This window comes from Peromyscus maniculatus, chromosome 9 (genome assembly GCF_049852395.1).
Source record: "Peromyscus maniculatus bairdii isolate BWxNUB_F1_BW_parent chromosome 9, HU_Pman_BW_mat_3.1, whole genome shotgun sequence".
Lineage (NCBI taxonomy): Eukaryota > Metazoa > Chordata > Mammalia > Rodentia > Cricetidae > Peromyscus > Peromyscus maniculatus.
In genome coordinates, this window is record NC_134860.1 from 77,394,915 (window position 1) to 77,409,328 (window position 14,414).

At 49.6% G+C, this 14,414-nt stretch overlaps 1 protein-coding gene across 2 annotated transcripts; it reads right to left on the bottom strand.

Annotated features, from left to right (window-relative positions):
* Nucleotides 1–616: 616 nt before the first annotated feature.
* Rgcc (regulator of cell cycle) lies at nucleotides 617–14,210 on the bottom strand. 2 transcript variants are annotated; one of them, XM_006989555.4, is made up of 5 exons: nucleotides 14,024–14,210; nucleotides 13,240–13,425; nucleotides 4,113–4,220; nucleotides 2,434–2,496; nucleotides 617–1,010 (listed from the first exon to the last, which is right to left on the bottom strand). In XM_006989555.4, exons 1-5 carry the CDS (start codon nucleotides 14,070–14,072, stop codon nucleotides 1,003–1,005), a joined length of 414 nt encoding a protein of 137 aa, XP_006989617.1. In that variant the 5' UTR covers nucleotides 14,073–14,210; the 3' UTR covers nucleotides 617–1,002. The 2 variants fall into 2 exon arrangements, with proteins under 2 accessions (XP_006989617.1, XP_042141187.1); XM_042285253.2 differs by having other exon boundaries at nucleotides 13,240–13,497.
* Nucleotides 14,211–14,414: the final 204 nt, after the last annotated feature.

Consider the following 14,414-nt stretch of genomic DNA (forward strand, 5'->3'; position numbering starts at 1 on the left):
TTAATGATTTATTTAGCTTTATTTTATGTGTTTGAGGGCTTTTCCTGCATGCATGTCTGGGCACTAGGTATGTGTCTGGCACCTGAGGAGGTCAGAAGGTGGCATTAGATTCCCTGTAACCAGAGTTACAGATAGTTGTGAGCAACGTTATGGGAGCTGGGAATCCAACCTGGGTCCTCTAGAAATGCAACCAGTGCTCCCAACCACTGAGCCATCTCTCAGCCCCAAGGGGAAACTTTTTTTGAAATTTTATTTTTATTTTATATGTATGAATGTATGTTTGTGCACCACATGCGTGCAGTGCCAGAGGAAGCCAGAAGAGGGCGTCAGATCCCCTGGCCCTGGGGTTTAGGATAAATGTGGTTGCCATGTAGGTGCTGGGCATTGAACCCAAATCCTCTTAGAAGAGCATCGATTGCTCTTAACCATTGAGGCATCTGTCCAGCCCACAACGAAAAGGTTTTGACAACGTAAGGATTAGAGTGCGGAGAAAGCCACCCTCAAGTGAGTATAACCACAGCACACAGTATCCTCACTGGGAATCCAGAGGCCCATCATTCCTGCTAGAAAACTACTGAATGGAAATCTATTGGCAGTAATAAGACAGCTTTCAGAGTAGATTCCAGTTTAAACTTTATTTGTATACAAAAATATATTATGATGGGAAAAGCTTATTACGGTCTCCAACTATATATAAGTAATTACAAATATTTCCATAAACGCATCTTAAATTATAGAACAGCTATGTTTAAGGAGTGAAAATACATTAGATAGATCATCTGTTGAAATATGCTGCAGGCAGGTAAACAAGTCAGTTCTACTGTCTGGGCTGCCCAGAGATGGGCCTGACGGCAAATGTTAGGGTGAGCCGAGGACGGCCACGGGGGGCCTTGGCTCTGTCCCCTCCTGCAGCAGCAGATCCCAGTAGCTGATTTTGTCAGGTCCTTGGAGTCTTCGGGAGTTTCGCTCTTGCGGCCTAAGGACCCCGAACCCCTCGCTTCTTCACATACCTGTAAAGGAGAGAGAGGGTGAGTTAGCCCTGGCAGACACTCCACACAATCCCCGTGCTTAATCACGTGGCCTTAGACGGGCGTCAAAAGCAAAGTTAATAGCAGGCTTCCCGTGCAATGCAGGTCTGGCTAACTGGACTGACTGGGAGGCCAGCTGCAATTGGCACGAAGTAGGCAGGCTTGCTGCAGGGGCCTAATACCAATTGTGCTGCAATTAGAATCATCTGTCGGAACAAGCCTAGGTCTGTCTTCTGATGCAGGATGGTGCAACAGAGAAAGCAAAGGAGGGCAGTAAAACCATCCAGCAAATACAGAGTGGGAGAGTGATAAAAAACCGTGGCTGTTTTAAGCTGTTTAACTTTTAGATCTAAATGTTTAGATTTTTACCTATCTGGCAGAATAAAACATAGAGTGCTTCTTACAGAAAAATGATCACTTTCACTAAATAATTAAGAAGCCAGAATAGAAAGTTCTCCAAGGCTTAGCAAGTCCCCCCGTGAGGAGAGATGCTGAGGCCAGCATCCCTGCAAGCTGGGACTCAGCTGCTGCCGCTGTCTCCTGCAGTCTCGTCCTTTTGAAGAGGAGCCCACAGATAGAGCGGGACGGGTTCTTCCCGCTAACACCCCTCCACCCCCACCCCGCTGTGTGTGCTACAATTTTGACCTGGTGTCTTCAGTTTGGGGCCACACGAGATGGACAACCAACAGTGTGATCCCAAATTTAGAAGCGCGCTGAATCTGGGTCACTGGCCAGTTGGCACGGGTATCCCAGCCTACTTCTGTTTGGCACTCAATACTCAACAAAAATCTCACCAGGACCTTGCAGCCTGCATTCAAACTTGGGGAATGACCCGAGGGCACGGACCCCTCTGGCTTGCTGGAGGAATGCTATAGGACGAATTGGCTTGTTCCTCCTCTCAGAACTGGCAAGCCATCCTTACAGTGAAGTGTGTTCTCTCTCTCTCTCTCTCTCTCTCTCTCTCTCTCTCTCTCTCCATTTTCTCTTTTTTTTTTTTTTTTTTGGTTTTTCGAGACAGGGTTTCTCTGTGTAGCTTTGCGCCTTTCCTGGGACTCACTTGGTAGCCCAGGCTGGCCTCGAACTCACAGAGATCCGCCTGGCTCTGCCTCCCGAGTGCTGGGATTAAAGGCGTGCGCCACCACCGCCCGGCCTCTCCATTTTCTCAACAACACGCCATTGTCTGCTGCTGACCTGTGTGCACAGTTAGGAAAGCAAGTCTCCGGCTACTCTCCTGCAAGCTTATCCTCCAAGCTGCTTTCTGGGCCACCAAGGTCCTGTTTCTACACCTAGAGCAGCTTGTGATGTAACATCCCGCCCCCGGGCAAGCTGGGAAACATCACGGCACATTATCAAAGGTGTGGCTCCCTATTCCGAGTGATGTTTTAAACACCAAGCGTGTACTCACTTGCTAATGTTCTGTCCAGATCGGCAATGAAGTCTTCCAGCTCTTTGGTGTCCCCTAATTTGGCTGCAAAATAGAAGAAGAGTTCAGTTTCCTTCCCAGACACAGCTGATGGAGGATTTTTCCTGGGATGGTGGGGCTTCCAGATTACGGAAACCTGCTGTCTTCAGAGATCTCACAGAGCACGCCCCCCCTACACCAGTCCTCAGTGTCTCCTCCAACTGGAGGCTAGCCTCAGTGTTGTCCTGTAGTTCACTACCACCCTGAGCCACCTGCCTAGCCCGGAAGATGGATCTCTTCGGTGTCTTAAAAGTCCGGGAGACAGAGAGAGGAAGGCGCTTTCGCCGCTTGTGGAGACAATACAGTGGTCCTCCAATGGGACAAGAGTGTAACTACTGTTTCATGGCAGGTGGAACAGGGAACCTGAGAGGCCATCTCAGAGGAGCACAGAGCTTTCATCTAGACATGGCTGTCTCTGTGGCCAGAGGTATATGCTTTCCTTATGTATTTTACTCTCTTCTGAATAGTTTCTCCGTCATTCATGCCTTGCTTGAAATGCATTGCTGAATATTTTTTCTTCGCTGGCTACAAATGGTTCATTGTTCTTAGTTTTCAAGTCCACTCGCCACAGTGGCTCCCCCGCCGCCGCCTTCTGTAATTCCCATTGCTGGAGGATTAGGTAGCAGATCTGGGCACTCTTGAAGTCATTCTCTAGACTGCTCTATCCCTGGAGTCCACAGATCCGTTACAGATTGGAGGCTGGACAATGGCCGAATCCCCCGTGGCTGCCAACATTTGTGTTGAGAAGAGAATTTAAAAATATCTCTTTCAAGAGAGAGGGAAGTTCTGTTTGCATGCCAGGTGGAGACAAGTGATGGGATCGTCATATTTCTTTTAAAGTTGGTTCCATTTTTATTGCATTTTGCAACTATTTTCAGCAAGTTCAATTTTCCTTGGAGGGGGGGGACGACCTCTTTTTGTTCTCCAAAGGGCGCCTGTCCAGTATAACAACATTCAGCTCTCTAGCTGCGGAGACTTGGCCAATTCCAAAAACTAAGGACCAATTCATGCCCCTTTAAACCCTCTTTAGTCTATTAATACTGAAGCAGGGACAGGGTGGGGCTGCTATTTTGAATCGTGTCCATTTTAGTTTTTTAAAACATTCATTCATTCATTCTTTGGTATGCGTGTACGTATGTATGTATGTATGTATGTATGATTGAACATATGTGCCCATGTGGAGATCAGAGGACGTCTACCAAGTAGGTTCCAGAGATCAAACTCAGCTCGGCAGGCTTGGCGGCAAGCACCCTTACCTACTGAAGCCATCTCAGTGGCCCCAGGTTAGATCATTCTTGTCTCATAATGACATAATGAGAGAGTCACCCCAGAGCACTGCTGTAAACAGTTAATGAAATTAAAGACAAAAAAAATCTTCTCATTGCTACAAAGCCAGACTGCCGAGTTTTACATTAGGAAGCCACGCTGGTCCAGTAGGCGAATGAGAAGCACTCCCCTCGGCCACAAGAGGGAATCTACACGTGGCCCAAATCCCATAAACGATGCACTCCTGTCGCCCAGAACTATTTATCTTATCTGTTTGCTTTGTACTCTGTGAAAGCTTGGTGGAGGATAACGGGCAGGGGTGGGCGGGGATAAGAGAGTCCAGTTGGTGAGCTCACCTTTCCGAGGAGTGACAGAGGAAGTCAGCGGAGCTGGAGTGGAGTCCGTTGGTGAATTCAGTTTCTCATCACTGAAGCTGAGGCTGTCCCGGTACAGTGAGTCGGCACCTTCAAGGAAAGAAGCCATAGTCATTCGGAGGTGTGCTCACTGAACCAGACGCCTGCCAGTCTACAGTACCCCGCGGTGGATCTCCCCAAGAACCAGATGTTGCAGATCTACGTAAGAAAACAGGCCAGTTTCTAATCTAGGAAGTGATCGAAGGCAGGGAAGAGTGTGTGTGTGTGTGTGTGTGTGTGTGTGTGTGTGTGTGTGTGTGTGTGTGTGTGTAGGTGTCAGGACCAGACCTCTGCTGCCCAGGAGTCTACTGGCCAGCTTTCGAGCCAGGTGCTGGCTGACGGGATGAGAGTTGGAAGGATGTAGCTTAGTCAGTAGGGTGCTTGTCCAGAAGGCATGAAGCCCTGTGTCCAATCCCCAGCACCACATAAATCAGACACAGTGGTGAAAGACTGGGCGTTGGACAGACTCCCTGGCAGGCAGACAGACAGGCAGACCAGCCCATGGTTAGATAATAAAGGTGGTGAAGTTCCTCAGTCTCCTGACTTGAGACAAAAACCTGGCAGCTTAAAACAAAGACTTTATAGGCATCTGTCTCCCTGCAGGCCCCCTGCTGATGGATGGGCTCAGCAAGTTCACAGGGAAATCAGGACATAATACACAACAGTTGTGGGCCAATCAGCCCTCCAATCTTTCTTCAAACTGACCAGCGATAAAGTAGGGGAGCGGGGGAACTCGGCAGTCTTAAGAAGAAACAAATAAAAGCAAAATAAAACAACCCAGCCCCGAGAAGAGACTGGATTTTTCAGCCTTTGCTTCACAGAGGATCTTTTTCTCTGTGTGTCTGTATCACATGTGTGTTTCACATGTGTGTTTACACACACACACACACACACACACACACCAGTAATCAGCATGTTTTCATGCTAATTCTGTCTGCTCCTGTTGGTTGAGATTTCTCTTCTGCTCTTGTTGCGCTCAAGATTTTTCCTGCCTTTTTTTGTTGTTGTTTTTTTGACACAGGGTTTCTCTGTGTAGTTTTGGTGCCCATCCTGGATCTTGCTCTGTAGACCAGGCTGGCCTCGAGATCCGCCTGCCTCTGCCTCCCGAGTGCTGAGCTTAAAGGCGTGTGCCACCACTGCCCAGCTTTTTTTCCTGCTTTTTAATTTTTTAACTGGCAGAGAAAACAAACCTCACCAAGCCACACACACCCCTCCCTGCCCTGCTCCCCCCACCCTCCCACCCCCGCCCCAAGGCACTGTGTCAGTGGCACACGAGTCAGTGGTACAACCAGTGATCCCGCACTCTGGAGGTAGAAATACGGGGGTCAGAAATTCAAGGTCATCCACCCTCAGCTACATACTGAGTGAGGTCAGTCTGAAACCTAAAATACATGAGACTCTGTCTTCAAAAGAAAGAAAAAAGGGGGTGGGTGGGGGGAGGACAGGCACTAAGGAGATGGCTCATCAGTTAAGAGTTAGCTGCTTTTTCCAGAGGACATGGGTTCGATTCCCAGCATCTACCTAGCAACTCACAACACTGTCACTACAATTCTAGGGATCTAATGCCCTTTCTGGCCTTCTCAGGCACCAGGCACACAGGAGGTGCACAGACACACATCCAGGCAAAACACCCAAACCCATGAAAAAACAAACACTCAAAATGCCCTGTGATTTTTCATGAAAAGGGTTCTCTTCCTTCTAAACACCTTTCAGAGACAAGCACAATGTTGGGCCCCACGTCTAATGATTTCCCTCCCTGCTCAGGAGTCTTGATCACACCAAGATGCTGCACTCTTGTCTCTGACAAACTGAAGTCAAGAACAAAGATTGTTTTTGTTCTCGGCTGTTCATCCGATATGATCAAGGGACTTCACAGTCCCTTCTAGTCTTATGCCTCAAATGTCAGAGCAGCAGCAGGCAACGTTCCAGCCAGGCCGGGCTGCACCAGGGCCAGGAGCAGCAGCTCAGCTACTGCCTACTCAATGGGTGCTTAAAAAAGACCGTATTCTCTGCCTCAGTTTACCCACCAACTAGATGGAAAGGTCGATTGGACAATCCTTCCACTCCCTCCCAGTTCTAACATTCTAAATCCTGCCGAAGAGGAGGAAGCCAGCCCAGCTCTGAGGAGGTGGCGGAGGCTCAGAGACAGAGGAGGTTAACGGAAGCAGGATGTGGCCCCAGAGGTGGTGGCGAGGGAGGAAGCCACTTTTCTGGTTAAAAAAAAAAAAAAGCCGGAAAGCAAAGCCAGCCAGAGTGCGGCAGGAGCTCTGGAAAGGCTTTTCAGGTGAGCAGCTGAATAAAGAGGGCCTGGCCAGGTCCCTGCTTCCCCGGAGGCTCCGGTCCTTCAAGCCATCTCTCTCTAGTTCAGGGAGAGGCAGCACATCTTGTTTTCGTTCCCTTAACTCGAAACGAACTTGTCTGAATTACTTTTTAATGTGCTCAGAGTACGAGAAAATCAGGTTTCTAAAAGAAGTTTCTAGTCATGTGAGACTTGGGCGTTTCCCTAAATGGCTGCCACACCTCCTCAGGTTGTCTTGTCTGATTCCATGTCCTCCTCTGCCTTCTGACCAGAAGGACCCAGGTGCCCTCAGGTCATCCTTTCTAGCCTCTATACCCACCGAACACCCCCAGAAGAACCTCATGAACAACCCTCACGATCTTCTCTCTTCCTTTGAGAGTTCCAGCCCAGGTCACCTTAAAAGACCACAGTCATTTCTCAGGGCTTTGATGATGAAGCCATACTGAGGTCCTCAACATTGAACCCTAAACCCACATTCCCTATCTAAAAATATCGTAACCAACCTCCACCGCTGGAATGCAAGTCTTTGCCATGTGTGACCAACTATGTTCTGGCAACACCAAGGACACTGCTGATCACTCCTACTATGACTGTCCCGAGGAGTCTTATGATGAAGAAACAGGTCTGACCCTAGCCTTACTTCTCAAGTGTACTTGACAATGGGGCACTTTGTGGCCCTCCCATTAATATCTCTTGGGACATTGGAACTCTCTAGAACTTGAGTTGGAAGCTCTTCTGCTTGCTTTCTCCGCTGTTTACACCTGCAGAACAGCAGGAGTGATAGCAATCCCCTGCACACAGGAAGGTACAAGCACATCTGTTGCAGATCCCTGGATGAGCATCATCACTTTATCACTGTCAATAACCAGGGGCTCACCACAGATACAGACGAAGAAACATATGATGAGAAGACAGAATCATCTCTGAGGGCAAGAAAACCACCGAGGGACTCAGGGAAGCAGGCTATGGGCCAGAAGGAGGGAATACCAACCCCCCTGTCACAATATCCTTGTCTCTGAAAGAGATCCAAGAATATCGCCCCATTCTTGGACTAGTCTCGTTATAGATGGTTGTGAGCCACCATGTGGTTGCTGGGAATTGAATATGTGCATCCCAGGTCTTAAGCCCCGCCCCCCAGTGGCCACACCCCAGGGGCATGTACCCCAAGCTCATAGGCAGGTGTAACTGTTACTAGGGGCATGGCTCAAATGGCCACCACTACAGACCAGAGTTCCAGAGCACTGAGACTCACTAGTCTAGAGCTTAAAGGCTGCCCCTCTCACTCTATCTCTCAGAACAGCTGACACTGGAGAGCCACTTTCAATACCACACCTCTTTCCACCCCACCCTGCCTACGCCACGGCAGAGAAGAAACATCAAAGAGGAAGAGTAAGGGAGATTTCAATCCAGACATGGTGGAGCGAGAGGCTGTGGGGAGGAAGCCATGGTCTCAGGACCATCCTGGCCTGCCTTTGATTCTTCAAAATCTAGTCCATATGAAAAATCCCTTAACCCAAGCACTTTCTTCAGTGAGGGAGGTAGAGGAAATAAAATACAGCATCTATATAAATGTGTACATAGAGAGGCAGGCCAGCATAGCCTGTGTTCACTTCCCTTCTCCCTGTTCCCCATACACACACACACACACACACACACACACACACACACAGTCTCACATTCTGTCAGCCCATTACCACTCCATGGTTCTACCCTCTTTCCATGTCTTCACACATCCTAAGCCAACTCCAGGCTCTGGTGTGTTTGACCTTCAACTATGAAGAAGAAATGAACTCCCAGGATCGTTGACCAAGTCGCCCTGTCTGGATCCCCCCATGGCAATAGTTTACACATGGCAATTTATGGGGGGAGAAGGGGGTAAGAGCACAAAGGAAAGAGAAATCCAAGTCCCAAGTCCCTGAAGCTAGGCCCCTGTGGAGAGGGTGGGAAGCAGAGGCCATGGGGAAAACAATAACAACCTAGGCATTCTGTGTAGGATGCCTGTGGCTTCATAATGGGTTGATTTTCAAGTTCCTAGCAAAACAGAGAACAGCATGTACAGAATGGAGGGCATTATCATTGGGAAGAAAACAATCAAGATTCCCAGCCTTGGCTTCCCACGTTTTCAGATTGTAACAAAAAAATTTTTTAAAGTTTCTCTTCATAGGTGACCATGAACAAATTCATAACTCGGAAATACCCAAACTCTAAACTTCTTTATCCAATATCCCCCCCCCACACACAGGCTTTTATTGAGAGCCTGCCTGAACAGAATCTTATGCTAGAGGTTGCGGTAGATGACTAGGTAGGCAAGGCCCAAACTCTTGTTTGGGTCGCTCCCTTGGAACCCTAGTTCTTGCAAAAATAAGATTCAGCCAGTCTGATAAGGTGCCAGCAGTGTGTCTCTGGCTGATAGCACATGTATGTGTGTATGTATGGCTTCCCCACCCTGTTACCTGGTATTGTTACTAATTAGTAGGATCAAAGGACTCAGCAGTGATGACTTGGGGGACCTTCCTATGTGTAAAGTGGACCTTAAAACATCTCCTTCAGACTGCCTTGAAGCCCCACCTCAGTAATATCAAACCCCCACTACAAATGTCCTTTTAAATTCCTGGTCCATTTAATGCATTCAAGTCTCAGATCTGGGACTGAGTGTCCTAAGGGACCATCAAAAGAAATAAAAGCATATTATAGACACAATGTCCTAAGTTTAGGTATGCCCATCAAGCATAAGAAACTCCACAGCACAATAGCTTTGTTTAAAAGAAAGGCATATATATATATAAAATTTTAACTTGGGGGGTTGGGAGAAAGGTAATTTAGGGTTAGAACTAACATGTGCTACTCCAGAGAAAAGTAAAACCACAAACAGTGAGCCTGTAAATATAGAACCATCCCACACATCTGCAGCAAGCGAACTATAGTCATTACCAAGAAAAAAAAAAAGTCCCGGGTCTGTGTCACTGTTCCCACAGGGAATGGCAGGGATGAGGTCTCTCTTTCTCCTCCAAATCTAAATTCTGACAGCTTCAGTGGAGCATGGCACAGTGGGAAAGCATCCTGGCTCTCAGTTTGATCATTGTGCCCAGCGCCCCCCTGGAGTGGCTCTGACCCTCTAAGGAAGTTTGCCAGGTATCGAGTATAAGAGCTGCCACTCAGTCAGCCCCTAACATGGTACCAGGTGTCCGGAGGTCACCTCCTACCTGGCCTCAGCCTCTCACATCTTGACAAGATCAAGCTCCTGGCTCCTCAGCTCCATTAACCACTGGTTTGGGAACTCTCGCTCTGGTTTCTAGAGTTCCTGAAGTCTCCTCTTTCAGGGCCAGACCAGAATATAAGCAAAAACAATTGGAGGTTCTAAGTCTTGCTATGGTAAAGGACCTAGTTCCTTATTCTCCCCAAATATCTACAATATCATCATAGCCACAGCATGCACAGTAGACCTCAGACCTTTCCTATTAAACAGTGAGTGAAAATTTCATTAAACTCATTTAAAGACTTACGTTGTACTTCCAAAGTTAAAAACAAAAATTACTGAAAAAGAGCTGGGCATAACGGCACACATCTTTAATTCCAGAACTTGGGAGACAGAAGCAAGAGGATCTCTGGGAGTCTGAAGACGAGCCTGGTCTACAGAGTGAGTTCCAGAGCAGCCAGGGGTACATAGTAAGACTTTGTCTTGAAAGAACCTAAGTAAATAAAATTATTTACAAACACAGACACACACACACACACACACACACACACACACACACACACACACACACACACATACACACACACACAGAATTCTAAAAACAAACAAAAACCAACCAAGGATGTTCAGTTTCTACAGCACCTCAAAGGGTCCAGCCTGAAAACCACTTTCCTAGCTCCCAACTGCATTGCCCTTTCATTGAGACACTTAAAAACTGTTCACAGCCCCTTTTAAAATCATTTCCACTTATTGCGGATGTGAATGTATGTGTCTGCGCATGTGAGCTCAGGTGCCCTTGGAGGCCAAAGGGGTCAGATCCCCCTGGCACTGGAGTTCCTGGCAGCTGTGAGCTGCCCCACATGGGTGCTAGGAACCCAAGTCTGATCCTATTTTTAACCCCTGCACCATCTCTCCAGTCCTGTAACCTAATTTTTGTGTTTGTTTTTTGTGACAGAGTTTCTCTGTGTAGCTTTGAAGCCTGTCCTGGAACTCTGTAGACTAGGCTGGCCTCAAACTCACAGAGATCTGCCCGTGAAACCTAATTTTTTTTAATGAGGGAAAAAGGTCTTTTTCAAAAATCAGGCATATTCATCACTGATGCCCACTGACCTTCGACCCTGAAAGCCTTGAAAAGGACCTGCAATAACATGTAACAAAAGACACGTGATCTGAGCACAGTGGAGCGCCAGGTTACTCCCAGGCTCTGGTTCACATTCTAGACGACCACCTGTGATGACGGAGTAAGACCATAGAAGGCCAGCCTGTGTTCTGGTATTTTATCGAAGAGATGAATGAAGAGAAAAGTTCCTAACCTAGAGGACTGTGGCAAAGATTATGTGTGGTAACATTCAAAGACCAGCAAGAGATGACTGATGTCAAGAGCAAGCATGTTATTGTAGCAACCCTCGGGAGGGCTTGGTAGAAGTGAGCTAGCTGCCGCTGCCACCATCATAAACCTGGCTGGCCCTCTCTGGAGTGATAAGGTTCAGTGGGCATTCTCTTCCTCCAAACAGATAAGTGAATGTAACAAATGTCTGTGATCCATTTCTGGAGACAATTAAGACATACGTATTGCGTGTCCTTAAGAAAGCATTACTTAGATACACACAAATCCCGCCAAGAGTATTTCTGAGCAGGGAACAACCCACCACAATGACAGCAAAGACCAAGGTCATCGGGCTTTCTTAGTTCCTTCCCATTACTTCTCCAACCACCACACTAAAAGTTGAAGATTAACAACAAAAGCAGAAAGTGAAATACGCAGAGATATACCCTAAGAAAAACAACAAATTCTATCAACTCTCTCCCAAACTGCTAAGAAACTGTCGCTAGTGAATTCTCTTTCTAAGACTCCTAAAAACACATCCTAGATCTGAAATCCTTCCTGGCAGAACATGTGGATGCTGTCCGCCATAACTGCACAAGGTCAGACCCTAATCCAGCAGGAGGAGGCTCTGGTGTTGTAAGGAGATGCCCTTGGCCACAGAGCAGCAGTGACAGACCCAGCCTTCTCTTCTGTGGAGAAGAGAACTTATACATGATGGATAACTTGCCCACCAACCCAATGGAAGGAGATAATATTCAAATTACGCCACAGGTATTGAAGCAAATCTCCGATGCAAGGTTTCCCTTGGAATGCTGGGAATAAGCAGTCAGGTCATTAGCATCAGAATGCAAAAGTTGTAAATGGAAACAAAGAGCTGACCCGCCTCTTCCATTCCCGGCCACACCCCCACACCTCCTAAGTCACACCTTGGTCTGTGCAGGCAGCTACGGAAATCCAACTAGAGCTCAAACTAGTGACTCAAACCCTGACCAGGATGTTAGCCCTTATCCCTTCCCAGGAGGACAGCTTAGGTGCGGATCTCACACTGATCTTCACCCAGTCACAAGGAAGAACTCTCTAGAATTCACAACAGCAACATGTCTTTTACTTTCATAATGAGGGACCCACACCGTGGGTGATGTCTGTGCCTGCAGCCTGTCACGGAGTGAGTGCTCACCAACAAACGGAATTGAAAATTCACACCGGAAAACAGTGAATAAGCCAGGATTTGAAAGACAATTGTAATAAGAAGCCACCAAATAACCCTGCTGGACACCTGAACAGATCTCCAGAATCTTGCAGGTCACTTGAGTTATTGAAACCCCCCTCACCCCCCCTCACCCCCCCTCACTTCTCCTCCCCCTCCTTTTCTTTCTACCACGGTTGTTAGGATAGAGGCATTGTGGGAAAGGTTACCAGGATGAACCTCTACTGGCAACCTGGAGGGTGGGCCTGCCTGAAACCCAGTACTTGAACTCAGCAGCTCAGACGGGGGAGGGAGGGGCGGAGGAGATTGTTTCGAAATTGCCTGGAGTGGCCACAGAGCCTGGGAGCTCAGAAGAAAGTGAATGAAGTTATTTCAAAAATTCCCAAAACGGCAGCTTATGAAATCATTTTGGTTTCACAAATGTTTCATTATTGTGCTCGCTCGTGTCCCCAAGTCCCCCGGCACCCATTCTGGAAAAGGAAAGGGAGGGTGCTGGTTTAGTGTTGACCTAGTGTGCATGGAGCCCCAGGTCTGACCCCCAGCACTGCCTACACGGGAACGTGCTGGCTGCCACTCCTCATTGATCCCAGCACCTCCTGAAGCCCAAGGAAGGAGGATCAGAAGTCCAAGGTCGTCCTCAACTACGTAGATCTCCTTGGGAGGGTCTCAATAAAATTTAAAAAATGCAGAGCAGGGAGAAAAGCAGGGAAACTGTTGGAAGAGCCAGCTGGGGTCCCAGGAGTTCTTACTGACTGCACAAACCTTCAGGCCTTATGACAGACACCTGCCGTGACAGGGAGACCCACAGTCCTTCAAGAGTCGCCCCCCCAAGATTGCCTTCATGGCCTCTGCACACCTCAGGCTTAAATATCAGAAAGTCAACTCTCCAAGCATCTCAGAGCTGGTGCAGGGCCTCGGATCTGAGTCCTCCCCCTCCCCCCGCCGCGACACCGTGCCTCAGTTTACAGATTACTCAGCTGACACTAGAGCCCTAGGAAGCCAGAGCCCAGGGGTCCCTGACTTCAACCGGGCCTCACTTACTCTCCGAGTCGCTGAAGCCGCTGCTGTCACTGACGCTGGCGCTGCTGCGCCGCTTCATGCGTTCGAGGTGCTCCTCGTAGTGGAAGTGGCGGGCGTGGAAGGGCGATGCGAAGTCGGCCAGCACCGCGTCGAACTCGCACAGCACGTCCGTCAGGTCTGCAGCGGCCGCTGAGTCCATGGCCGGGGCTGGGGGCGGGCACAGCGAGCTCAGATGATGGGAGCGTGGGTGAGGGTGACTCTGCCCCTGCCCGGGAGGATCTGAATGGAGAGGCGGTCACCGGACGGACGAGGATGGCTAACTTCACTCTGCCTTTGCCAGTGACAGCCGCGCAGTTACCTCGTTAACCTCTCAAACCACCCTCCAAAGCGCCTGTCACCAGGCGAGCAGCCGACTCCGTGGGTGGAACTGAAAGTCTGGAAGTCACCTAGCCCACCCCACGCGCTTTCCTACTTGTGCCCACGCTCACTCCCTGCAGCGAGTGGCGGAGGGAAGTCTGAGTCAGACAGCACCCGTTACGTGTCAGGCTCAGATCCTTGTCCCGAATGGGAAACCAAACTGAACTGGTGCCGGCCCGTGCGCCCCGGAGATGGGGGGCCTGGGGTGATGGAGAACGGAAGGGTGGGCAGCGGAAAGGGACCATCGCGACCCCTGGTCTCTCGCCCCCACCTGCAGGCTCAGGTTCTCAGGGGCCCCGGGACTCGGGGTGTAGCTTAGCGTGGTCAGAGTCCCTGGCTTCGATCCTGGGGCGCAGAGATGGAGGGGGCACCCCAACCCGGCACTCACCTGCGGCCGCCACCGCCGCTGGGCTGCCCTGAGTCGAGGGCGGCTTCATGGAGCAGTCGCTTGCCGACACGCGTGGCAGAGATGCTGCGAGACGCTGGCCCTGGTGGCTGGCTGCCGCCTTGCACTGCAGTCCGCTGGAGTAGCACTGCCTCGCTCCTTAGCACAGCGGAGAGCTAGCTCCTCGCTTGCGCCGCCACCCGCCAGCCGCACCGTCTTATAGCCACCGGCGGGGGCGGGGCGGGGCGGGGCCGGGCCGCCGAGTCTGTCCCAGACGACCAAGGGGACGCCCCTGTCCTCTCCTCCTCCCCCCCCCCCCCCATCCCCTACCCCGGCACCGCCCTCGCCACGCGCCCGCCGACCCAGAACCGCAGTGACGACTTGTGTCGCCTAG